This window comes from Microtus ochrogaster, unplaced genomic scaffold (assembly GCF_000317375.1).
Source record: "Microtus ochrogaster isolate Prairie Vole_2 unplaced genomic scaffold, MicOch1.0 UNK32, whole genome shotgun sequence".
NCBI classification, from domain to species: Eukaryota; Metazoa; Chordata; class Mammalia; order Rodentia; family Cricetidae; genus Microtus; species Microtus ochrogaster.
In genome coordinates this window covers 2,560,788-2,587,970 of record NW_004949130.1, presented here as the reverse complement: position 1 = coordinate 2,587,970, position 27,183 = coordinate 2,560,788, and the positions used below count along the sequence as shown (strand labels likewise).

Genomic DNA, 27,183 nt, shown 5'->3' with positions numbered 1-27,183 from the left:
CGTGAGAGGGGTGTGTGTGTGCACATCCATGTGAGAGGTGTGTGTGTGCACATCCGTGTGAGAGGGGTGTGTGTGCACATCCGTGTGAGAGGGGTGTGTGTGCACATCCGTGTGAGAGGGGTGTGTGCGCACATCCGTGTGAGAGGGGTGTGTGTGTGTGCACATCCGTGTGGGGTGTGTGCATGTGAATGCAGCTGCCTGTGGGGAGCCCAGAGGAAGGAGTCAGAGGCCCTGAAATGAGACCCAGGTTGTTGTGACCCATCAGGTGCAGGTATTGGGAACTGAGCTTGGGTTCTCTGCAAGAGCAGAGCCTGCTCCCAACTGCTCAGCCTCATGGGTAATAAAATCCCACTCCCTTCTGTTGATGTTGGGAGTTTGTTTTCTGATCCTGGTTTCTACTTCAAAAGAGTATTTTCTTCCCTCCAGGGGATGTAGCTGTAGAAAATCCTGTTGTTTAGAGACAGGGTCTCACTATGTGGCCCAGGCTGCCCTCCAAGTCATGGCCTCTGCCTCCTCCTCAGTGCTGGGGTCACATGTGTGTAGCAAACACACCCAGCTCAGAAGAGTTTCTTCCAAATCCAGAGGACTAATGAAAAATTTGATTAAAAAAGAAAAAAAGAATATTTCTTCACAATTAGAAAATAAACTCTCCCCTCCCCCCTAACAAATGAGATCTACAGTTGACCCCAGAAAGGCTGCTAAAGTTTTAAACTTGCAAAGTTCCTCTTACCTAATCCAGTTCATCAGTTCCACTGTATCTGGGTCATAGAATTCCTTCAACTCGGAGAGTTCATCCATCATTCCTGGCCAGGACTGAAATTAAAAACAAAAATGGACCTTTGTAACTGTCACCAAGAGGAAATAACAGAGAAAGAGAAACTGAGCATCACATACTCGGGAGCCAAATGCAAATGACAACTGGAAACCAGAACCGCTTTAAAAACGTTCTGAATCACACCGAAAGTTCCAGACACATTCATGCGGAAGCTAATGGGATCAGCGGCTCTGTTAGCTTTTACATATGGACGTTTATGTTGTTAAAAAAATAGGCTGCTGTTGGGGCTGGAGAGATGGCTCAGTGACTAAAAGCATTTGCTGCTCTTGCAGGGCGGCCTGGGTTCAGTTCTCAGCATCCGTATGGTAGCTGATGGCAGACTAACTCCAGTTCCAGAGGATCTGCTGCCCTCTCCTAGCCTCTGTGGGTGCTGCATGCACGTGGTACGCACACACACATGTGCACACACACACACAGAAGGTTTCCAGTACAGAACACCACCCTGTCCTCACCGTGACCCACAGGACAGATGGGCACCAGGGAGCACCATCATCAGATTTGTCTCTCAGGATGGAAACAGTGGCTTAGGGAGGTGACTGACTTGACCAGGCTCAACAGTGACAGAGCTGCGCCTCAGAACCGACTTCTAAATGCAGCCCCCTGCTCACTGCACTGCCATGACTCTGGTCTGCTGCTGGGCAAATGGTCTGATATATGTTCATAGAAATACTGGCACAATGGGGTAAAATGGTTGGCAACTGGACCCTCCAGGAGAATCTAATGTGTTTGACTTTGCTATTTATGCCATTGGTCAACTCCTGTCACTTAAGGTTATGCAGACACAATATAAAAATAACATTCCTCCCCATCAGTGGGATATCATAAATTCTATCCCACTAATCAACGGAGTCTTAATTATTCTCAAATGACAGGGGACCAAGCCCCACTTCCCCTGCTAATCCTTATTTTTGTTGTTTTGAGACAGCTTTACTGTGTAGCCCAGGCTAGCCTCAAACTCCTGACCCGCTCCAGTAAGTGCTTTGGAGAGTAAATGTGCTGTCCCTGTTACTTGACAGTCAACAAAATACCAACATTTATATAATAAGATGCTTCAATTATTTTGGTATATCTGTGAATTCAATGGGTACTGGATATTTTTCTAATCTTAAAGATGCTGATAGCGAATGTTAAAATCTAGTGCATCCTGAGGGAAACTCCTTAAATAATACGCAAATAAAAACCAAGTATCACCCTTGAGCAGAATGAAATAGATTAGCTGGGATTTCACCAATCCAATAAGCTAATCGAGCTAACCAGAGCAAATACTTTAAATCTCTGGCTCTGAGGAGCCTAGCACAAGCTTTTCCCTTTGAATGGGATTATCCCAGAGGAAAGAACTCAACCCATAGTATAACTGCCAGGGAAACGCAAGCCAGGCCCCGAATAATTACATCGCTGACAGAGTATCTTTTTTTTTTTTTGGTTTGGTTTTTCGAGTGGAGTTTCTCAGTGGTTTTGGAGCCTGTCCTGGAACTAGCTCTTGTAGACCAGGCTGGTCTCGAACTCACAGAGATCCGCCTGCCTCTGCCTCCTGAGTGCTGGGATTGAAGGTGTGCGCCACCACCGCCCAGCTGCTGACAGAGTATCTTAATAGCTGGTGCAGATGGGAAACAGTTTCAGTGTCAGGGAAAAATTTCGAGTGTCTTTATTATTCATTTGCTCTCTGATTTTATACTTATACTTTATGCAGATTTTTTGTTTTGTTTAGTTTTCTGAGACAGGGTTTCTCAGCATTGCCCTGGCTGCCCTGGAACTCACTCTGTAGATCAGGCTGGCCTCGGACTCACAGAGATCAGCCTGCCTCTGCTGGAATTAAAGGCGTGTGCCCTGGCAACAATCCTTTTATAAAAAATCAGACCCTCACTCACTATGTAGCCCTGGCTGCCCTGAAACTCACTACGTAGACCAAGCCGGCAACTGAACAAACCGAGTTCCCCTGCCTCTGTCTCCCCAATGCTGTGACTGGAGTCATATGCCACCACTTTACACATTTGAGATAAAGTATCCAAAGGATTCTGTACAGTCTAAGTAGAGGCATCAGGCTATCTGCTCAAGGCCTGAGCAGCAGTCTGGAGAAACTCATTAGAATCCCAATTCCCTCAACCCAGGACCACTGTTTGCTGCAGGGAGTGAAGGTTTTCTGGGTTCTTCCACTGGAACCCTTCCAGTGGTTCTTGGAGATGAGGGGACTTTGCTCCCACCAGGTGGAGCTTGGTGTAGCAGAGACTGGCAGTCACAGGGGTGGGCCTACCAGCATCAAGGACTTGAAGGCAGGCACTTTGCTTCCCTATCAGCTTGGTGCAGGTCAGCCCCGCAGGACATGGTCATCTGTGAGAACGTCCTAGTATTCCGAGAACCTAGGCCACAGCAGCGCATCTTGCTAACCTGATGCCGTCCACATCACCTCACGGCTGAGCGTGAGCTCAACCCACACCTTGCACGTCCTAGTTCCCTGACCTGATGCTTCTGTCTGCCTTTAGAGCACGCTTTATCTATTCTCTAAACCCTTCCTTAATCTTATCACCAAGTCCTTAAGCAGTTAACTTCAACAGGTAGTAGACAATTCAGCCTACACACACAAACACTCACACACAAACATACCCCATACACACATATACAGGTAGACACATATACACATGCATGCGGACACACATTTATGCACACACTGATGTGCGTATACATACATACACACAGAGACACACGTAGTCAGTCCCGAGTCCCTTACTGTCCTGTTCCAACAGCTGCAGTGCTGACAACAGAGCTCTTGGGGTTTAGCCCTCAACTCCGTGTAAAGGCGGAGCTGCCAAGTGGCTTATTAAACATTTATCTTGTTTCACTTATCTACATAAAAGAACAAAATTCAGGGAGCTGGGGGGCTCTGCCCGCAGTGGCAGCTGTTCTGATAGGACATGGACCATCACATGCAGTTTCCAAGCCTAAAGCCTTTAGATTATAAACACTCTGTTACAACAGAAGCAGGCCTGTATGGAGGCCAAGCTGTGGGCAGATTCTCTCTTAACCACTGCGTCAACTGAGGGAGGGCCTCTCCACAGTTACCTCTAGCCCACTGCTCTAACTTAAAATCACACATAAAAATAAAAAAGTAAGTTTGTTTTGTTTGAATTTGGTTTTGGTTTAAGAAAGGGCAAGAGAGCTGGGCAGTGGTGGCAGCACACTCCTTTAATCCCAGCATACTAGGCGGAGGCAGGCTGATCTCTCAAGGCCAGTCTGGTCCAAGTTCCAGAATAGCCAGGGCTATAGAGAAACCTTGTATCAACAAACAAGCAAACAAGGGCAAAAGTTCAAATGGATTAAGTATTCTGCACTGTTTTCCCAGGTAACAGATGAAGCACCAAGTGGCCAAATGACCCATGATGGTGTCTCTGAGGGTGTCCTGGAACACCTGCAAATCAGTTAAAGGAGAATGTGACAGTTTTCTCTGCGTCACTAAAGTGTCTTCAGGTGTGGAGAGGGGGCAACCGTTGCTTTCGTTGTTTTTGTTTGGGTCGCCTTATGAAGCCCAGGTTGGCTCTGAATGTGTTGAAATTACTGCTGGGTACCACCACACCGGCACCCAGAGACGAACCTTACAGTGTTTATTCCGTGTGTCCAGCTCCCACGACAGCATCTAATGGCATGTACAGGTTAAGCAGGTCCTATCTTACAACCTCTCATTCTACATACACAGTTTTTTTCTGCCTTATTTGTTTCAAAATAGGACTAAACACATTTTCAGGATCTGCTTCCAGTAAGAATCGAAACGAATAGGATGGCTTTTTCTAATCTTGTTTTTTTCTTTTCTGAATGGTTTTTCTACTATAACACAAAACCTCTAGAAACTACAAGTTTAGAGGCTGCTTTTCCTACCAGTACCAACTAAACAAGGCTCAAGGAAGTCTTCACGGATGCCACAAGTCCCTCTGCACAAACAAAGGAGGAGTGAGATGAGCCTTACCTTACAGCACAGGTACAGCAGGGTGAGGATGGGCACCGAATACCGCATGACCCAGATCTGCGGGACAAAGACTCTGTTAAGATTGAATGTCTCTGGACCGCTTTGGCCTCCAAGTCTGGCTTTGTTGGCTCACACCTTTCAAAGACAGCAACAAACCCAAACAGACTGAACGGTATCTGCCCCCAGTCTGCCAACCACTAAGCTGAGTGAGCCTCCTGTAGCTTCCTCCCTCTGCCACCTAACGAAAGCAGAGGGCAAAGCGGGCTTGCCTAGGGCTGGCCAGCTCTGTCATGTAGATGCCAGCAAATTATCTTTAAGAAAATGTCTTCACAGAGAAACCCTGTCTCGAAAAACCAAAAAAAAAAGAAAAAAAAAAGAAAATGTCTTATAATACTCATTGTAATTCTGGTCAATAGAACGGTCTGAAAATTTTGATTTCGTTTTTTGTGCTTTTATTGTATTCCTAAATTCTGTGTATAAGTGGACACATCTGACATGTAGAAATATAAGTGACTTCAAAATATAACTGATAGGGCCAGGCGGTGGTGGCGCACACCTTTAATCCCGGCAATCGTGAGGCAGAGGCAGGGGGATCTCTGTGAGTTCGAGGCCAGCCTGGTCTACAGAGTGAGAGGACAGCCAGGGCCACACAGAGAAACCCCGTCTCAAAGAACAAAACAAAACAAGCAATCAGATTCTGTACCCACTCTATCCAACACCTGGCACCTACTGAAACACCCATACAGAAGAAACTCTGCAGCTCACTTCCAACTGCATGGACAGAGGATGGCACTAACCCTCTTTGGGTTACAGAGATGAACCAGCCTCAGAAGCAGTTCCCAGATCTCAGAGCTGCACAGGCCAAATGACGCGAACACACACATATGGGAGGTCCACAGGTACTTCATCCTGAAACAGCAGAGAGAGGGCCGTCAGCGGTGCCTGCTGGAGTGAGCATCCTGTCGATTTCCGCAGAAGCCATCGGCCACAGGGTTACCTATCCGCTTCCTAGGAATGGTCGCGCAAGTGAACCATGGAAAGAATGTTCGCAACTAAGAAAAACACCGTATAGTGATATTTCATAGAGGGCAGATGTGTGCGGACAGAGTCATCAACGAAGGTGACTGCCAGGGTCGGAATCGTGCTGCTGGACGACATCAATTCAAGAGCTGTCAAGTTAAATCAAAGACACCGGCTGAGATGGAAATACCTCATCGTACTCAGCGCCAAGACTCCGAACAGAATGGTGTGGATTAAGTTGTAAGCGGCTTCCGGCTTCAGGTCAACCGCACACTTTCTTGTCTGACCCATGGACTGCGGACTCGCGGAATCACTGGGGAAACAGCAAAGGAGTGACAGTAAAGCCGGTGCCTTAAATCCCAGCGTGTGGAGAGCTCTGAGTTTGAGGCCAGCCTGGTCTACAGAGCGAGTTCCAGGACGGTCAGGGCTACACAGAGAAACCCTGTCTCAAAAACAAACAAATAACAACAACAAAAAATTATGAACTTATAAACTTCAAATTCAGTTAGTGGGTCAGGGGGTCATTTCACCTACCAATGCCTTATTATCTATATCCAATAAATGAATGTTATCATATTAAAGGATGCTCCAGGTGCACATTAGAGAGTAGGAATGGAATGTAAACACCCAGCAGAAAGAACACTAACTCTTAATGTCATTTAACTGTGTTCTTAGTTATTCATTTATTTTCCTTATTTATTTTTGAACAGGGTCTCACTATGTGGCTCTGGCTGGACTGAACTCCTTAATTCTCCTGCTTCTGTTTCCCAACTGCTGGGATTATAAGGGTGCACCACCAGGTCTAGTAGCAGGAATTGTGTTTTGCTTCTTATTTGTTTTTGTTTTTCTTTTATGTGTATGGGTGTTTTGTCTGCATGCATGCGTATGCACCATGTATGTGCCTGATGCCCTTAGAGTCCAGAAGGGGGAAATGGGATCCTTTGGGATTGGGGGCAAGTCACCATGTGACCACTGGGAATCGAATCAGTGCTCTTAACTTTTGATCAATCTCTTGGGCCCCAGTTTTAAAACATTAAAACAAAACAAAACAAAAAAACCCCAACAAAGCAAGCAAGCAAACAAAAAACCCACCTAGAATCCAAGGGCTGGAGAGATGTCTCAGTGATTAAGAGCACTGGCTGATCTTCCAGAGAACCTGGGTTTGGTTCCTAGCACCTACATGGCAGTTAACAGTGGTCTCTTAATGCCAGTTCCAAAGGACCAAACACCCCCTTCTGGCCTCTGCAGATATTGCAAGCATGTTATATAAGCACAACACACATACACATTAAATAAAAGTAAATAAACCTTAAAAAAAAAATCACCCTTTGACCACTAAGTCAGCACATGTTAAGAAACTACCATTCTTTAATTAACACGGTGTTTTTCCTTGAAGGACATCTAAAACCTCCAACAGGTAGATGAGGGACCCTCTAATCCTACAGTTCTCAACCTGTGGGCCACAACCCCTTTGGGGAACAAATGACTCTTTCACAGGGGTTGCCTATTAGATATCCTGTGTATCAGATATTTACATTAAAATTTGTAACAGTAGCAAAATTACAGTTATGAAGTAGCAACAAAAATAATTTTATGGTTGGGGGTCACCACAACATGAGGAACTGTTTTAAAGGGTCCCAGCATCAAGCTGCAGCAGACTTAGCAAGGTTCACTGGGCTCCCCTGTTCTGGATATGGACTAGGGTCCTGTCCACATCTGTGTATCTGCAGTGACATTAATTGTGCCATCTAGAAGAACTTTCCTGTTTCCATGGGGCTAAGGTTTATCTTGAGCCAGCTGATGACTGATAAAATATTTTCATAGTTTCTTTTTAAAGAAGACTTCTTTGGGGCTGGAGGGATAGATGGCTCAGAGGTTAGAAGCACTGGCGGTTCTTCCAAAAGACCTGAGTTCGATTCCCAACAACCACATGGTGGCTCACAATCATCTGTGGTGAGATCTGGTGCCCTTTTCTGGTCTGCAGGTATAGACGCAGATAGATTGATTACCCACATATATTAAATCAATCAATCTTAAAAAAAAAAAAAAAAAGATTTCTACTGTGTGTCTGTGTGTGAGGGCCTTCAGAGGCCAAAAGAGGACATCAGGTCCCCTAGGACCGGAATCACAGGAGGTTGTGAACTGCCAAACACGGGTGCTAGGAACTAAACTCAGGACTTCTGGAAGAGCAGCAAGCCCTCTTATCCACTGAGCCATCTCTCAGGTCCTGCATTATTCTTAATAATCTTAATAATCATAAGGCTGGAGCGACCTGGACTCACTCTTCCCGCACTTCCTGCCTGGGAATCACAGTATTTTAAGTGGCTGTGGAACTACACAGAAAAGGGGTTTCCCTGAGAACTCCATCAAGCTCCTACAAACGACGGTGGCTTCAACTTTGTAATTTTCTCTCAAGGAAACTTGCATTGTAAATGAAAAACTCATCAGCCTGAAGGGAAGTATTCTACAGGTCTTCCAAAAAACATGTTTGGACTCCTTGATGCTTTCTTCTGTAGCTGGGAGACGAGCTAAGTTTTAAATACAGGCACGAGGACATGAAAGTTTCAGTAAACACTCATAATTATGTCCATACCAACTTCATGGGTTTTCAAACGAGACCCAGGGAACAAACAAACAACAATTAACTCTATTTTTCTGATACCAGGAATCAAAACCAGGGTCTCAGGCATGCGAGCTAAGCAACAGACCACTGGGCCACATGTCTGGCCCTTATTTTCCCTTGTTATTTTGAAACAGGGTCTAAGTTGCTCACATTGTCCCTGAACTCATTTTAGTGTGTAGAGACACACTACTACTTAAACCTAAAATCCTCCGGCCTCAGCTTACAGGTCTTTGTCACCATGTATAAAGTTCTTAATTGAACCAACATAACCGAGTTACCAAAAAATATCTCACATACACACACCACACAAAAAAACTAAAACACTCCCCCCATTTCCAGTCTTTTCACTATTTTGTATTGTGCCACATTACAACTCTCCCTGGTAGCAGGACTAGGGCTGCCTGTGCCTAGTCTAGAAGAAGAAAGAAAAAAGTTGTGAACCAACAACAGCAACAGCAGCTAGTAGTCGCTAATGCCCACAAAAGGGTCTTGGTACGAGATACTTTTTCTATACCTAGTGTGGATTTTTCAGTTACACAGCAGCTGCACTGAAGGTCTTCTTGTTCTACAGGAAAGGAGACAGAAGTACTGACAGGTCACCCAACTCGCCCAGGATGGGCGCTTCCAAGCATGCCGACCGGCCAGGAACGCAGCCCGCTCTGCACTGCAGCAGCCCTAGATGCTCTCTTCCCTTGTAAGAAGAACGGCGCTCTTCTGTTCTGGGCTTACCGTTTGTGTTCTATCCTCCCTTCCTCCCCAGCTCCCACTGGAACAACCTCATTAGGGCAGGAGTGTTAAACAGTCCTACCTGAGGTTGCGAAAGGCAACCACCGAGGCTGTGACCACTGTGACAAACAGGACAAACATGTACGCGTAGAAGAGAAGAGTCTCCGAGAGCCTCTGGAATGTGTTGAGAGGCAGGAGGCCGAAGGCTTCTTCACACAGGTAGAGATTCGCATCGAAATCCCTGGGGAAGGAAGGAGGGCAAGGTCACCCCCAGAGGCAAGAGGACTGCAGGAAGGGCTGAAGGCTTTGGGGCTTCAGGATCAAACAGCAGGCAGAGTCTTACGCCAGTCATACCTCGTTGCTCCAAAGCCAAATTTGGCCTTCAGAAATTTAAAGATGTGTTCGTCTGACTTCAGGTTAAGAATTTTCTATTAGGAAGAGAGAAAAGAAAAGGAGCTATTAGTGTCTCCCCACCAGCCCGTGATGCAAACAGTGCAGGAGGGACACGTGAGGCCAGTCAACGGTCAGTTCCCAAACTCTCGCCTCCGCCTCACCTCCTCTCCCCTAACGTCTTCAGGAACTCAACATGTGAAGTGGATAAAGGAAAGGTGACCTTTTTGGTTTTACATCAGAAAAATCAACAAAATGGTCTGAAATCTCAAGCAGGTACACAGCCCGTATACCTGCTTTCGGGGGTTGGTTCTGAAAACAAAAATGACACAGGACTCAGTCAGATAACTCTGGAGAGAAGTGACCCTAAGGTGTAGATGCCCCTAATTTCAGTGTTCATCATTAGTGACTATAATTTTAATTCATACAATTTTATTTTTTATTTATGGATTATTAAAAAAATCCACTATATAATATAAACCTGAGTGGGGCTCCTAAGCACCCCAGTAGAGCAAATCAGAATGTGCATAACCCCAGCTTCAGGGGAGCTGATGCCCTCTTCTAGCCTCCAGGGACACTGCAGGCACATGCACAACCCCAGCCCCCACATACGCATCATTAAAAACAACAACAATAAAATCCTAAGGACAATAATGGGGGAAATAGTATCAGATAAAGAAAGGCAGGGAAAAAAATAAAGTCAGAACTGCAATTAGAAAACACAATACATTCATTAACAATAAGGCAAAAATGTGATTTGGGCCTTTGAGCGGCAAATACAACTGCCCGGAGCAAGGGAAATGCTTCCTATGGGTCCCGTATGTGCAAGGAGTTTCACAGACTTTTTTTAAATTTGCCTTTGTGGGTCTCTGCTGAAAAATTCAGGGAGGGCCGATCAATAGACTCTTATCCTTTGGAGTGTCAAAAACAGAAGTCTAGGCTCAAAGGTCTCTCCTGGTTCAATCAAAGAGCAGATTGCCTAGTCTGGCAAGCGGGGAAGGTGGACGAGCTTTGCATGTGTAAATTGCAAGTGAGCACACTCAATCCTTGCTATTATCACAGAAACTGATTCAGAGAATCCTTCAGCGTCCAGTGATCAATGTAGTGTTTGCATACAAACATTCGTCTGCACTCTTTTTTGGAGGGAGGATGCAGTTTGAGGTATTGGACTTAGGACCTTGCACATGCTAAGCAATTAGTCGACTGCTCTGCTAGCGATGCACAACCCTCTGTTTCCCTGCAGAGCACAGGCTGGCCTTGAACTCAGGAACCTCCTGCCTCAGTCTCCTAAGTGCTGTGATTACAGGAATGCACCACCACCACCATGCTTGGCTTTCTGTAGACTTGAAACCAACTCTAGATTACTTTTAATATCAGATATAAAATAAATGCTATATAAGTGGCTGTTATACTGTATTATTTAGGAAACATAAGAGAAAAATCTATTTTCTTTTTTTTTAAATATTTATTTATTTATTTATTATGTATACAATATTCTGTCTGTGTGCATGTCTGCAGGCCAGAAGAGGGCACCAGACCTCATTACAGATGGTTGTGAGCCACCATGTGGTTGCCGGGAATTGAACTCAGGACCTTTGGAAGAGCAGGCAGTGCTCTTAACCACTGAGCCATCTCTCCAGCCCCGAAAAATCTATTTTCTGTGTGTGTGTGTGTGTGTGTGTGCCCGCCCTTGCATGTGCACATGTATATGTGTGAAGGGCAGATGTTAGTGCCAGGTGTCTTCCTACACCTTAGTGTTTGAGACAGGGCCTCTGGAGGAACCTGGAACTCATGGCTCAGGTAGACTGGCTGACCAGTGAGTTGCAGGGATAAGCCTGTCTGCCTCCCAGGCCCTGGGGTTACAGACACATGCCACCATGCCCAGCATTTCACATGAGACCCGAGGATCTGAACTTAGGTCTTGGTGCTTGGGTGGCAAACACTTTACCAAGTGAGTCATCTTTCTACCTCCTTTTGAACAATTTTGAGTCCTCCAATTAGGAAAGTGTGGGTATGATACAGAGTTTAAGAACATAGTGGCAGCCTGGAGTTGGTAGAGGTACATATCTTTAATCCCAACACTTTGGGAGGCAGAAGCAGTTGGATCTCTGTGAGCTCGAGACCAGCCTGGTCTATAGAATGAGTTAGTTCTAGGTCAAGTCATGGCTACACACAGAGAAACCCTGTCTAGAAAAACCAAAACCAAAACAAGCCAAAATAAAACAACAACAACAACAAAAAAAAAACACAACAAAAAAAGTGGCATGCTCACTGTGGCTCACTGACTACATTTTTTCCTTTTCGACAGTAAACAGGGAGAAGAAACAGAGACTGCCAAGCTCCTCTGAAGGGAAGAAAGACGTTTTATTGACGTCTCTAACACTAGACCAGTCTTGAAGAAGATGGGAGTGGGGGTGCAAAGATGTCTGGTGTAATCAGTGAAGCTTTGCTCTAGCTTAAAAACTAGTGGGGGGCCGGGTGGTGGTGGTGCACGCCTTTAATCCCAGCACTCGGGAGGCAGAGGCAGGCGGATCTCTGTGAGTTCGAGACCAGCTTAGTCTACAACAGCTAGTTCCAGCACAGGCTCCAAAGCCACAGAAAAACCCTGTCTTGAAAAACCAAAAACCAACCAACCAACCAACCAACCAACCAACCAACCAACCAACCAACCAAACAAACAAACAAACAAAAAAAACAAAAAACCAGTGGGGGACTGGGAAGGCAGCTCAGCAGTTAAGAGCACTCTTTGCTCTTTCAGAGGACCCCACCACCCACATGGTGGCTCATAGCCATTTGTTTAGAAGATCTGATGCTTCTCCTAGAGCACCTGCCATAAATGTGGTGCACAGACATACATGCAGGCAAAACACCTACACACAGAAAATAAAAATAATAAAATTAAAAGCAAAATTGAATGGGGCACCAAGGTCCAAGATGTATACCCTGAGGGAAAACCTGCCCTCAGAAAACAGAAGATAAAACAGAACAGAAACCACCAGACAAACAGTAAAGAAAGCCATGCTACAGAGCACGCAACAAAATCTTAGTAAAGCTGGGCATGATGGTGCTCTCCTTTAATGCCAGCACCCAGCAGGCAGTCAGGCGGATGTCTTGGAATCGCAGGCCAGCCTATTCTGAACAGTGACCAGGGTCCTACTATCTAGTTACTTTTTGATTCGTTTCGGTGGTGTGAATGGAACTCGGGGCTCTGTACAGGCTGACTTCATGCATGCCCCAATGATACCCCAGCCTGGGCTTGTTCATTTTAACTGAGCAAAAATGAACACACATCTTCTTCTAAACAACAAAATCCCAATAAAGCCCACCTTGTGGGGCATGGCAGTGCACACCCGTAGTCCCAGCACAAAGGTGGCTGAGGCAGAGTTCAAGGCCAATTAGGTTACAACCTGTCTCAAAAAACTCCCAAAAAAACAAATAAAACTTGATTGTTAAAAAAAAAAAAATCCCATGGTGCTTTTAGGAAATAGTTAATGTTCTTAAAGTTGAGCCTTCAGTCTGATAAGTTCAAGGACAGACACTGTGCTGGCTAGTTTTAGGAGAGGAGGGAGCCTCAATTGAGAAAATGCTTCCATAAGACCAGGCTATAGGCAAGCCTGTGGGGCATTTTCCTAGTTAGTGATCAATGGGGGGGGGGAGGGGGGCCCAGTCCACTGTGGGTGGGGCCATCCCTGGGCTGGTGGTCCTGGGTTCTATAAGAAAGTGGGCTGAGCAAGCCAGGAGGAACAAGCCCGTAAGCAGCACCTCTCCACGGCCTCTGATCCAGTTCCTGCCTCCAGGTTCCTGCCCAGTTTGAGTTCCTGCCTTGGCTTCCCTCAATGAACTGTGACTGCAGATGTATAAGCAAAATAAACCCTTTCCTGCCCAAGCTGCCGTTGGTCATGGAGTTTCGTGACAACGATACCAACCCCATCTAAGACAGACACCACCGTGATTTGACTGAGATGTCCTCCTTAGTCGCAGGCATTTGAATACTTGGTCCTTACTTGGTGGCACTATTTGAGGAGGCTCGGAAGGTGCAGCTTTGTCGGAAGAAATATGTCATCACTGGGGTGGGCTTTGAGAGTTTTAGGCCTCACCCCACTCCCAGTTTGATCTCTCTGTTTCCTGTTCTCAGCCTGCTTGGCCCCCCATCATGGACTCTAAGCGTCTGGAACCACGGGCCCAAATAAACTCTTCTCTGAATTGCTTTGGTCATGGAGCTTTCTCATAGCAACAGAGAAGTGACTAAGGCAGATGTGTTGTGAAAGGGAAAAGAAATGAATAATTAAAACTACCAAAACCAAGCGTGGCCCTCTCAGGTCAACCATGACTCACTGTTTGGGTGGAAGCTCCATCTCAGTGCCCCCTTCCAGAAAACACACCAAGTGGCAGCTCCACCCCTCCCCCCCCCAGCTACTGAAGACTACACCTATAGGGTAGTAAACTGCTGCCAGGATCCCAGCCATGTGGTTTTTCCTGGTCTCCTCTCCTTACTTCAACTCTGGGGGTTGGGAAAATCACCTGGGGACGTTTTACCAATAAACCTGGTCTTTTAATTCAGTTTGATTATAATTACTGTGTCGGCAGAGAGACCCAATATCCAGGTACGGAAACCTTTCATCAGTGATTCAAGTATGTTTTATAGAAAGAACTATTTCTAATTAAAAGTTCAAAGCTTATCTCCAATACCATAAATACATTTTAGATGGATTAAATCTCACTTATTAACTTACCTTAATAATGCTGTTGAGAAATAGTGTCAAGCAGAAAACTAGAAGTAAATGCAATAAGAGTTTCCCAATCCTAGTCAGGAAGGTTCCAGTTTTTAGGTTTTTCTAGAAATTAAAAGAATTGTGTTTTATTTTTTAAGAAACATTTAAATAAATTTTAATGTCAACTACAACTTCATAATCACTTGAGATTGCTTGAAGATTTAAAATGTTGACTCATGCAACACACACATGAGTGGGAAAAAACCTACTTCATGGGGTCTCTATTTCTTTGTTTTAGTAATTTTACATGTAATATGAAAAAGGGGACATACTGGTGGTTAAAGTCAGAGCAGGGGTGGGGGGAGAAAGGTGCAGGGAGCTGGTGAGATGACACCAAGGATGTATGAAAAAGCCTCGTGGGGACCAACTAGTCTGTAAGGTAATTTACAAATGCAATTAAATAAAGAAGGAGTTTGATGTGTATGGGTGCACAAGAAGACACGGGTTAGTAAATGAAAACCTTGGTGTGAACACTTGGGAAACCTATGAGTTACTGAACAGGGAGGCTCCAGCAGACCTTAAGACAACACAAATTCAAGACAAGATCTCCTGAGTAAATTGGGAGCATGGGGACCATGGGAAAGGGTATAAAGGGAGGGGAGAGAAAGGGAGGAGAGTGGAGGAAAATATATAGTTCAGTAAAAACAATAAAAAATATGCATATTGGAAAAAAAAAAGACAACACAAATTCTTAGCTGCCCACTGGTGAAGACACCACACACATGGGTTGTAGTGAAACCAAACTGGAACAGACTGGGGAACTCCCTCTCAGCAGGTAAGCTCTCACAGTGCAGGAAGGAGCTATGCAGGATGCTGGGTAGGGTGGGGGTTGGAGGTAGAGAAGACATCAATGGTTTTATCTAGCACTGACCTTGCCTGCTAGGTAAAGAGTGCTCACTGGTGTGACAGTGGCACGACCTTTATGGGAGCAATCAACCGCTTTCTGATTGGATGAGGTCTATGAACCAGAAGAGAGTTCATGCCTGGTTCTATAAACTTAATCAAAAGCACATGACTGGGGAGGTCATTAGCCCTGGGAAAAACCTATGGTTGTTGTTTTGTTGAGTGGCCATGCTGTCGAACTGTCTTCTAAATATTTATATTTTTATCTACAGGTCTGTTATTCTCTTAGCCTTGGTTAGAGAAGCTTGTTCCACACTTTCCCAGTGGTTAATATAGAGATTCATAACTGACCAAAGTACAGAGAATTATTATTAACTATGAGTGTTTAGCCTTAAATGAGACACCTTTATCACGCCCCCACCCCAAGGCTCAGGGAACCACAGGACACAGTGGGTGGAGAGAATGCAAGAGTTGGAGGGTGGAGAGAAAAGCCCTGAGATGCTGTCTTCAGGACGTGACACAGAGACTTACTCACAGCAGGTGTGGCTCCCTTCAAGCAGATTCCAGCATGGATGGGGAGGGGCTGATGAGGCCCAACCCTAACGGAGGAGCTACCAGCAGCTGCTGGCTGCTGGGAGAGACAGGGTCATTTTTCTGAGGCTATGGCTTCTGGTAGGTTGCCCATGCTGCAGCGGGTGGGCCCACAGCCATTTGCATAGCTCAGAACTAACTGCATTCCACGGGTAATTTTATAAATGAGGAAGAAGACACAAAGTTGGAAAGGGGACATGTTGGGGACTCTGGGGAGAGACTGAAGGGTCAAGAGTGGGAGCAGATATGACGGAAATACATAGCATACAAGTATAAAATTCTCAAAGGATTAAACGTCTAAAAGAACTTCACATGATTTCAGAATAGCTTATGAGATGCCCCACGCCTTTGTAAGCAGTTATCTGGATTCTCTGAATTGTGAAAACAGTGCATTTTAATTCACTTCAATGTCACTAATAGGCTATGTAAAGACAGGAAGGGGTGTCAAACAGCAAGAGCTCCAGACCTGGAAGGCACTACTGAATACAGATGATTTTTTTTTAATCTTCCATTGCAGTTTTCCATCTATGACATATAATAATGTAATTCAAATAAACAACCCTGGCTAGTGCAGGAATTAAGGTTTCAATTGCATAAGAAACAATCACTGCTAACAGCAAAGAACGACACGTGGACCCGAAGAAGCTTAAAACAAATGTGCCAGCACGCATTTTAAAAGGAAAAAGCAAAGGTAACCCTGATGGAGCTCTTTACTGGGAACTGGGTCATTTTCATCTGAATTCTGGATGAGAGTAAGGTTCAGTGAGCCACACCAAAAATAGATCTTATAGGGCTGGAGAGATGGCTCAGCAGTTAAGACTGTGTTCTGCCTTTGCAGAGGACCCCAGTTTGGCTCCCAGCACCCAGTTTAAGTAGCTCACAACAGAACATAACTGAAGGTCCCGGGGACCTGGTGCCCTCTTCTGTCTTCCCTAGGAATTGCAGTCATGTGCACATTCACAAAACACAGTCGCAGAACTAAAGATTAAAATATTTTAAAATAGTCTATAAAAATTAAAAAGTCCTACCTGAAGTTTTCTTACAATTAGCACTGAAAGGTTAAAACTGATGAGCAATGATCCCAGAATCATGGAGTTAAAGAACTGAAGTGTGCAGACGAGGAGCAGGCAGCTTATCTGTATGCCGTACAGCCAGGTGGCCTGCAACAAAGACGACACAATGGAGAGTTCGTCAGGAGACAAGACACAGTGGCACAGTGACCACATTTCAGGTTACCAGCAATGCAGAACACACACCTAGCTCCAGGCAACCCATCTACAGAGGAATGCAACATTGTATAAATTCCATTTGTTTTTCATTTTTACTGATAGAAAATGCCTTAAAGATTTCTATTTGTGTGTGTGTGCCTTCATGTGAGTTTGAGCCTGTGTAAGCAGTGCCTACAGAGGCCTGAAGAGGGCGCCAGATCCCCTGGAGCTGGAGTTACACATGGTTGAGAACAACTTGATGCGGATGCTGAGTGCTCTTTAACCACTGAGCATCACTCCAGCCCAATAATAGGATATTTTAATTTTGTGACATTAATGAAAAGGGAAACCAATAAAGGGATAAATATATATGGGGAAATGAAAATGTGACTTGTAATTTTCAATTTTCTTTCCAATTCTTTTTATAATTAGTATCTACAACCAACAGTTGGGACTTCATCTCTTCCCATTACTTTCCAGACCATCCACTTCAAGCCCAAGTCATGCATGACTTTATTTAGTTTGTATTCATCCCCAGGGTAAGTCTGAAAACCCAAATGACGGCTCACAACTGCTTGTAATTCCAGCTCCAAGGAATCCAACACCCTCTTCTGGCCTCAGGGGGCACTGCATGCATGTGGTGTCATCACACACACACACACACACACACACACACACACACACACACACACACTCATTCACATTCTAGGAAAAGTAAGTAAATCTTTTTCAAAGCAAGTTAGCATTTTCAATTCCATAATTACACAGATCTATGGAAAATAACCGTTTTGTTCATCAGACCTCACTTCCCTAATGGGTTCATGCTTTTGACCTCAAAGGAAACTCAAGCACGGAGAAGGGAGGGTGTCACTAGGAGAGCAGGGCAGAGGATGCTAGGGGTTTTTAGGACTACAATGTATATTACTATATACAGAAAAACATGAAACGGAATTGTAATTGATAGGATGGCAGGGCCAAGAGTTACCAGATACCAACAGGCAATGCGGGGTCAGACTGGCACGTCCCATTTCATACAAACAACATACTCCACACTATGTGCAGTTTTCTCACACCAATGACTATTTTGTGAAAATTTAAACTTCAAAGCACTGCATAACTGTGACGATCTGATTCTGAAATGTACCCCCATAGACTTATGTTTTGAAGGCTTGTTCCTCAACCTGTGGGGCCTTAAAATTTGGGGGAGAGACTTACATACATGAATACAGTGAGTATGATCTTATCTAGCCCGTTTCCATCCTATGTCCCCCAATATGCTCCCTCCCAAATTTCAGTCTTTTTGACAACCCACTAAGTCCAGTTAGTACCGCCCATAGGTGTATGGATGTAAGACACCCATCACAGCGTGCAAAACCTACCAGGACTACATCCTCAGAAAAGCAGCTACTTGGCAGGGTGGGGGTAGGGGGCTAAATGCCAGGATTTCAGCTGGTTTGATCTTGTGTGGGTAACCACAGCTGCAGAGTCTTTGGGCGATGGGGCTCATCAGTGGAAGGTGGTCACGGGCACCAGGCCTTCACAGCTACGCACAGCTCTGGTTCTGGTCCTTGCTTCTGCTTCCTGCCTGCTGGTTCTAACTATTGTTGCCTTGGCCTCTGGACACCACAGAGAGAACCAACCCATCCCATCACCACATCTTCACCAAGATAGACGGAAATCTCTGCAGCCATGAGGCGAAAAGAACCTTTTATCCTTAACTTGTTCTGTCCCCGCAGAGAGAACAGTCACTAAGATCACTGTTTCACCAGAGGCCATAATGACACAGCTACCTCATGTGGGTGTATCTGCTGTCATATATTTTTTAAAGTTTATGTGTATGAGCTTGACCGTATGCACCCAGCTCCTCCCTCCCAGCCACCCCAGGCACTAATATTTTTAGTTGTGAGCCTAGCCTTTAACAGCTGAGCCATCTCTCCAGCCCCATCCCAGGCACTCTTAAACATGTCTCCCTTCCTCCTTCATGTCCTCTCCACTGAGTGCAATGCATGCTGCCTGCTGGGATACTGATTCATCTAGTGCAGCGGGCCACAGCTGTGATGAGTTCACAGTGCGCAGAGGTTGTGTCATGTCCCAAAGATAGCATTTCTCAGCCCTCCTGCCCATCCCCCAGTGCTCACATTCTTTCTCACCCCTTCTTAGGAAAAGGGATTGAGACAGGATCCCGTTTAGGGCTGAGCACTGGGTACCAGGTGCTTTCCTGACTGTGAAGTTTCTTAGTGTTCTGACCTTGGCAGTGGAAGGCAAAGCTGGCTTTCTCTGATACCATCCTGGTAGGGAGGGAAAGGATGTCGCCAGGCTAAGTGGGAGCTGAAGTTAGACTCCCCATGTGGCTTGTGGGAGATGGTGAAAACTCCAGATTTTCTGACAGTGCCCTGACATGAAGCAGATATGCTTCAGCAGAGCTGGATGAGGCAGAAATCCAGGTGCTCCCACGATCAGCTGCTGTCAGAGTTGGGAGTGGAGCTGCATGTGTTTGGAAGGTGTTGGCCACCATGGGCTGTTAGTTTTCTGTCTTGCTAAGTTTTTCTCCTTTCTGGTCCTCTGCTACAGAAAGGGTTTTTCTTCTGTTTTTCTGTCTGAATCTACTGCTATTTCTGGGTTTCTGATTTTTCAAAGGACTACTCTGGGATCTGTGAAGGAGAGAGGAAACACAGGTGATTCGTCACATTGTCCTTCTAGTCTGGAAGTTTCTAATTGTCCTAGTCAGTGTTCTATTGAGGCACCATGACCACAGCAACTCTTATAAGGAAAGCATTTAATTGGGGATGGCTTACAATTCAGAGGTTTAGTCTACTATTGTCTTGGTGGGATACAGTGGCATTCAGACAGCCATGGTGCTGGAGAGGTAGCCAAGAATTTTATATCTGGATCAGCAGGCAGCAGGAAGAGAGGGTGACACTGGGCCTGGCTTGAGCTCTTGAAACCTCAAAGCCCCAGTGACACCACACACACTAGGAGGCAGATATGGCTTTGCTTATTTTATATGTAGTGTTTGACCAGTCAATAAAAGCACACATTCTATGTATCAGGAGAATATGACTATGAAAATTCTATAAAACATTATGGAAGAAAATAATTGTTTGGTCTGGAATGGAGGCTTGTATCTGTAACCCCAGCACTTAGAAGGCTGAGGCCAGAGGATTGCGGGAGGTTGCAGGTCAGCCTGGCTTACAGAGGAAGGTCTTGTCAGATGGCTCAGCAGTTAAGATCACTTGCTGCTCTTATAGAGGACTCAGGTTTGGTTCTTAGCACCCATTTGTCATCTTATAACCATTCATAACTTCACTAATAAGGGATCTGAGCCCCTTCTGGCCTCTGCAGGTACCAGGCATGCATGTGGTACACACATATACATGCAAGCAAAACACTCATATATGTAATGTAAAAATAAACCCTTTTTTAAAAAAAAAAACACTTCCAAAAGAATTATATGCCCAGCCAGGCGGTGGTGGCGCACGCCTTTAATCCCAGCACTTGGGAGGCAGAGGCAGGCGGATCTCTGTGAGTTCGAGACCAGCCTGGTCTACAAGAGCTAGTTCCAGAACAGGCTCCAAAACCACAGAGAAACCCTGTTTCGAAAAACCAAAAAAAACAAAAACAAAAAAAGAATTATATGCCCAATTGAGTTTTGTATTAAAAAATAGGTACTCTATATTAAGAAAATTTAAGAGCTACACTGTATTTTAAATTGTAATCCATGTTTATAAATGGCAACCGACAGATACACCTGTACTTCAAATAGATGTACTGTCAAAGGATTCATTTCTTTATTATTATTTGCCTGTATGAGTTTATGTGCACCATATGCATGCAGTACCCAAGGAGGCCAGAAGAGGGCACTGGATCTCCTGGAGTTGAATTTACTCCATATGAGCTGCTATGTGATTGTGGGGAGTTGAACCCAGGTCCTTTGTAAGAGCAGTACGTGCTCTAAACCATCGAGCTATCCCTCCGGTTGTCTAAAGGCGCCACTTAGCTTGAAGATGAAGGCAGAGTGCTCACCTTCATGGCTGGCAGCATGTCCAGGGAGTCCAGGATGAACAGCACTAGTGCCTGCAGCAGCATCATGAACTGATTGAATTGCCATGTCAGGCTAAAGAGGAAAGTTGATATGAAAATGGCAAGAAGTGTCAGCCTCTGTGAGGGAAAAAGAGAAACCTTTGGGTAATTTACATGTCTGCAGTCATAAAAAAAAATCTCTCAGTTCAGCTTTCAGAGTAGCCTGTGTCCCTATAAACCAAATAAAAGTAGAGAAAGCATAAACTGCTGCTTTGAAAACCGTTGCGTTTGTTATTTAAGCTTCAAATATCCCGAAGTGACATTCTCATATAAATATTCACATATGGTATGTGCATTCCACGCTGATCTGGAGGCCGCAACACACCCATCCCCATCTCAAGAGCAACGACTTGGAAATTCTGACAGCTCCACAGAACTGTGTGTGGGCTTCCTGCAACTACTTGAGGGCAGACTGTAAAGAGGACGTTTTTCACTTGAAAACATTTTCTTTGCAGGGGAGGAGAAGAGAGTTCAACCTGGAAGTGAAGAGGTGGCTCGGCAGTCAACTTGCTGTCGTGGCAGAAGACACCTACTCGGGGCTGCTCACAACTGCCCAGTAACTCCAGCTTGAGGAGGTCGATGCCCCCCTCCCCACGCTCAGGCACCAAAACCCAAGCAACTGTACCCACACAACACATGCCTGCACACATACTTTAAAAATAATAAATCTGCTCATGGAATGAGAGCTCTCCCTGGGAACCGCAGCATCTTAGACAAAATCGGGGGTTAAAAAATAGTCTAGAAACTTTGGATTGGCAAAATACTTAAGTGGGTAGAGACACTGAGAACCCTGGTTTAATCCCTGGATCTTACAAACCAGTGGGAGGAGAAACGATTCCCCCAAGTTTTCTTCTGACTTCCACATGAGTGTTGTGGCAACTCCAACACCCACACTCATACATACAGTCAGGCATACACATTCTTGCACACATACACATACAAGTAACTAAAGTGTTTTAGAAACTTACTTCAGAAAGAGGCTGTAAGTTTGGTCTCAGGAAGTAGGTAATCGCTGCAATCTGAATTGCAAAGAAAGGCAGAGCCCAGTTCTCCCTCAGCGGGATGGTAAACTCAACCCTCGTGGTATCTGTTCTGTAGGAAGAGAACACAGACAACCAGAATAGTAGCTCTTGGACTCATTTCCTCAAGAGATTCCCTGACAGCTATAGGGCATGTTTCGTTCAGGGACACAGAGATCTGACCACAGCTCTCAATGGCAACCGTCACCACCATCTTCATCACTATTACCCCGCTGACATGAAATCCCTTGTCCTCCTCGGAGCCCAAGCCCATGTTAGTGAGGGTACTGAGGACACTGAGGCCTCTGCCAAACTCCCCTTCCTACTCTTCTCTAGATGCTGAAACAAATTTTCTTTTCTTTGTTTTTTTTCTTTTAAAGATTGATTTTTATGTACATGGGTGTTTTGCCAGCAGCAGCCAAAAAAGGGCATCAGATTCCCTAGAACTGGAGTAACAGGTGACTGTGAGCTGCCATGTGGGTGCTGAGAACCAAACCTGTGTCCCTGTGTCCTCTGCCTTTTTTTTTTTTTTTTTTTGAGACAGGGTCTCTCTGTGTAGCTCTGGCTGTCCTGGAGATCACTATGTAGACCGACCAGGCTGGCCTTGAACTCACAGAGATCTGACTGTCTCTATTTTTGGTATACTACTAAACCCAGCCCCTTATAGCACTGTTAAAAGAATAGATTTTGTAAAGTGTTGCGCATATCATAAGCATTCACTAGACTTATAATAAAAAAATAATTTTGGGAAGGCTGGAGAGATGGCTCAAAGGTTAAGCGCACTGGCTGCTCTTGCAGAGAACCCAGCTTTACGTCACAGCATCCACAAGGCAGCTCATAACCATCTCTGACTTATTTCAGAGGACTGGACGCCCTCTTATGGCCCTCACAGGTAACAGGCACACACATGGTGCATATACACACATGCAGGCAAACACTTAAATACATAAAATATGACTAAATTTAAAACATAAGTTTCATAAGATTAAGAAGAAAAGCTACATTAGAACTCATGCTAAAACTTTAGCAGCCTTTCTAACTATTGCTGCTGCTGCTTTAAGCTGGGGAACAACCCAATAAGTCTTTTTTCAAGACCAGGGTCTCATTATGTAGCACAGATTGGTCCGTTACTTGCTATATAGTTCAGGCTGCTATCATACTTCTGGTGATCCTCCTGCCTCAGACTCCTGAGTTCTAGGAATACAAAGCATAAGCCACCCTGCCCAGCCAGTAATCTTGAATAGGTTTTTATACTGCTATTTCATAAGGCTCCCACATTTACAAATTAATATGAAAACATATCAACAATAACAAATAACGAAAGGATTGCATATACATAGCACTGTATATTTTACTGCAAATCCTATTATGATGGACAAGGAAGGCAGATGTGCTGGGGAAGCTTCTTACTGCAGCTAGTAGGACAGCAGAGGCAAGAGGACCTGAACTCAAACCCTGCTTGAGTCATGGAGTGAGTTCAAAGACAGCCTGGCAACATAGTGAGACCATGTCACAAAATTTAAAAATTACAAAGGGAGTTTGGGACATAGTTTAGTAGTAGAATTCCTTCAGGGCACATACAATGCCATGGGTTTAACACACTCACACACACTCTCTCTCATACACACTCACACATATATTCTCATACACATATATTCATACACACACTCTCAAACACATATACACATGCACACACACATTCTCACACACATATACACATGCACACACACACTCCGGCACACTCTCACATATACTTGTATACTAGCATACACATACACACTCTCTCACAAACATACACTCTTACACACATGCACACATAGGTTCATACACTCATACACACACTCACAGTACACTCTTAATACATACAAACATACTCACATACACACACTCAAACATATACTTTCACATAATACATACACTCATACACATACTCATATACACTAACAATACACACTCATGTACACACACATACATACATACACTGACATACACACACTCATACACACACATACATATGCCGACATATACTCACACACTCACATACACGCACTCATACACACACCCCACACTCTCTCATACACCTCTGCTATCACTTAACTGTGCGGAGATGAGGTGTGTAGCTAAAGAAATACTGACCACAGAGCGAGCAGGTATCGACAGTGGGATTGTAAATGATGAGGGAAAGCTCTGGAATAGGGCTTTCTGTCTTGCTGAACAAGAAGAACCTCTCAAGCAGCACACTGTGCTTTGGCTCGCCAACCACACTATTTACAGTGGTCCCTTGCATAAGAAAACAGTCACCTCCTTCCCACCCAAAACCAGAAGAAGAGCAAACTGACTCAACTCACCTGTTGGTGACATACCAGAGAGCAGCCAACAGTCCTGACAGCCAGGTGCCACTAAGGAGCCAGCTGGTTATATAAAGGGCTGTGACGTAGACTGCTTGGAGCCCGAAAAGAGTGTAGATATAAAAATAAACAGGTTCGAGATATTTCTGCAAAGGCAACAATAAAAACTACTCATCAGGGCTGGGGAGGCAGCTCAGTGGTAGCCTATTTGCCTAATGTCTTAGTTACTGTTCTCTTGCTGTGAAGGGAACCATGGTAACCATGGTAACATACATAAGAAAGAGTTTAGTGGGTGCAGTTTCAGGGGGTGAGTCCATGACCATCATGGTGGGAGCATGGCGGCAGGTAGGCAGGCTGGAGCTTACATATTGATCCAAAAGCAGGACATAGAGAGAGAGAGCTAACTAGGAATGGTATCGGCTTTAAACACCCCTTCTATCTCCTCCAACACACACCCACTCCAACAAGGCCACATCTCCTAATTCTAATCCTAATTCAAATATATGATCTTATGGGGGCCACTCTCACGTAAACACCACACCTAGGAGAGCCAGAACCTTGGTTCATTCCACAAACCACGAAAGTTTAGCATAGATGTCCTAACCCTCCTTACTGGCATTTAAAAAATATGTCCATAGAGGGGCCTAGAGAGCTGGTTCAGTGATTAAGAGTGCACATCACTCTTGCAGAGGACCCAAGTTTAGTTCCCAGCACCCATGCTGGGCAGCTCACAGCCACCTGTAACTCCAATCCCTGGAGATTCTAAAGCCCCACATGTACAAAACCCTTCACATTCAAACAAATCCAAAATAACAGAAATCCTTGCAAAAGTACGTCCATAGAAAGGTAACATTGAAAAGCTTGCAGTAGACCCTAGCAGTAGGGTCATCACCACTTTCCACCTACCAGAGAGCAGCTGTCCTTCTTCAAACTAGCAAGAGAAAAGAAGAAAGGGCCTCTAGACAGACCAACACCTAACTTTGTCTAATTCTGCCTCATGCACGTAAGAAATGGTCACTGTGATCTGATAATTTTATGTATTTTTTTAAATCATAAAGGTAAGTCATAGAGCAGGGTGGTGGTGGCACACATTTTTATCCCAGCACTAGGAAGGCAGAGGCAGGTGGATCTCTCTGAGTTCAAGGTCAGTCTGATCTATGGAGCAAGTTCCAGGATAATCAAGGCTACACAGAGAAACCCTGTCTTGACCCCTCTACCAAAAAGAAGTTATCTTAGGAAAACAGGTTAGTCAAGAATAGTTACAAATTGAAACTATTTCTGAAGCTTCTAGATTGCATGCCTATTATGACATAAGCCAGGAGGCATCTACTTGTAAAAATAAAATAATAGTATTTTACAGGATTAAAGAGCAATGAAAACAAAGCAGAGCTCTCAGAGCCCGCAGTGCTGATCCTCTACCAAACCAGCTGAAATCAGAGCGCAAGCGAGACATCCATCCTGAGCGGCGGCAGGTGAGGACCACCAGCAGACACTAAGAACTCAATGAAGACAAGGCTACATACCTGTATGGGGAGAACTCTATATAGAACACTGAGAAAAACTTCTTGGTAAATATTCATTCGCTGAAGGAGGTTAATCGTCCTCATGGATTCAGTTTTATTGTCATAGATCAAGCCATGAAAACCTAAGGATATTTGAAAAAAATGTTAAGAGAAAAAAATGACATACTTCTCCATTCATTCAACATGATGCATGAACTGTTTTATGTGGAGAGTGTGGTTAAAACAACTGACCTCAGAGTAAGCTATAGAGCCACAGTGACAAAGCGTAACAACGCGACAAAAAAAAACCCCAAAGCCAAAACAAAACAAAAAACCAGATGTGTCAAACAATGGGAGGCAACAATAAACCCATGCAATAAACCCATGCAATGATGGCAGCCTAATGTTTGACAAAAGCAGCAGAAACATGTGTTAGAAAAAAAAACAACGTGGCAGAGTAGTGATGGCTCACGCCTTTAATCCCAGCACTGTAGAGGCAGAGGCAGGTGGATCTCTGTGAGTTCAAGGCCAACCTGGTCTACAGAGAGAGTTCCAGGACAGTCAGGGCTGTTACACAGAGAAAACCTGTCTCAAAAGACAAAACAACAACAACAAACGCCTCTGTGACACCTGCTGGGGAAGACATTCACACACAGGTACAGTTAAGAGTTTCTGAAGAGAACCCCAACAGAATGACCGCCAACAGACAAATGTGCTGACACAAATCTAAAAAGCTCGTGCACGGCGAAGGAAACACATCACAGAGCGGACACAAAAGCCTATAGAGTGGGAGAGAATCCTTGCCAGATTAAGCTCTAGAACACAGATCAAGCCCACAGATGGCTCTGGATAGAGGGTGTGCTATTGCACGTGATGAAGCGGTACTCCTAAGAACACGCTCTGTCACAGCTACATTCTGAGGAACTTCTGATTCTGAGACCCCCTGACCAGGATTTAAATCAGCAGTGAGGGGTCAAAGACCCAGCCCCACGATGCTACCCTGGTCCGCAGCATCCTGAGGTTACCTTAACTTCTCAGGTACCCTGACTCTTGCCAAACCAGGATTTGTGGCTTTGATGTTGGAAACAGTTTGGGAATTAGCCAGTATGTTGAAGGCAGAATTGATTAAAGTTGCTAAGATAGACTCTCAAGAGAGGGCCGGCACTTCCAAGACACAGATATGGGCTGCTGTAAGAGTGCTTGCTACATCTCGTGCCCCATGGTGACCGTGTGGAAGGTGCTGGAAGCTGTGGGAATTTCACTGCTCGGTT

At 44.9% G+C, this 27,183-nt stretch overlaps 1 protein-coding gene across 1 annotated transcript in view; it reads right to left on the bottom strand.

The window, feature by feature from the left end:
- Dpy19l3 (dpy-19 like C-mannosyltransferase 3) overlaps positions 1-27,183 on the bottom strand; it is a 68,656-nt gene that overhangs the window by 16,655 nt on the left and 24,818 nt on the right. Inside the window, exons 5-16 of the mRNA XM_005368410.2 lie at positions 25,934-26,055; positions 24,411-24,556; positions 22,012-22,135; positions 20,987-21,121; positions 16,784-16,915; positions 14,283-14,384; positions 9,514-9,587; positions 9,242-9,400; positions 6,001-6,123; positions 5,588-5,699; positions 4,791-4,847; positions 731-813 (exon numbers count right to left, since the gene is read on the bottom strand). Coding sequence (XP_005368467.1) covers positions 731-813; positions 4,791-4,847; positions 5,588-5,699; positions 6,001-6,123; positions 9,242-9,400; positions 9,514-9,587; positions 14,283-14,384; positions 16,784-16,915; positions 20,987-21,121; positions 22,012-22,135; positions 24,411-24,556; positions 25,934-26,055 — 1,369 coding nt within the window. The remainder of the gene's footprint in view (positions 1-730; positions 814-4,790; positions 4,848-5,587; positions 5,700-6,000; positions 6,124-9,241; positions 9,401-9,513; positions 9,588-14,282; positions 14,385-16,783; positions 16,916-20,986; positions 21,122-22,011; positions 22,136-24,410; positions 24,557-25,933; positions 26,056-27,183) is intronic.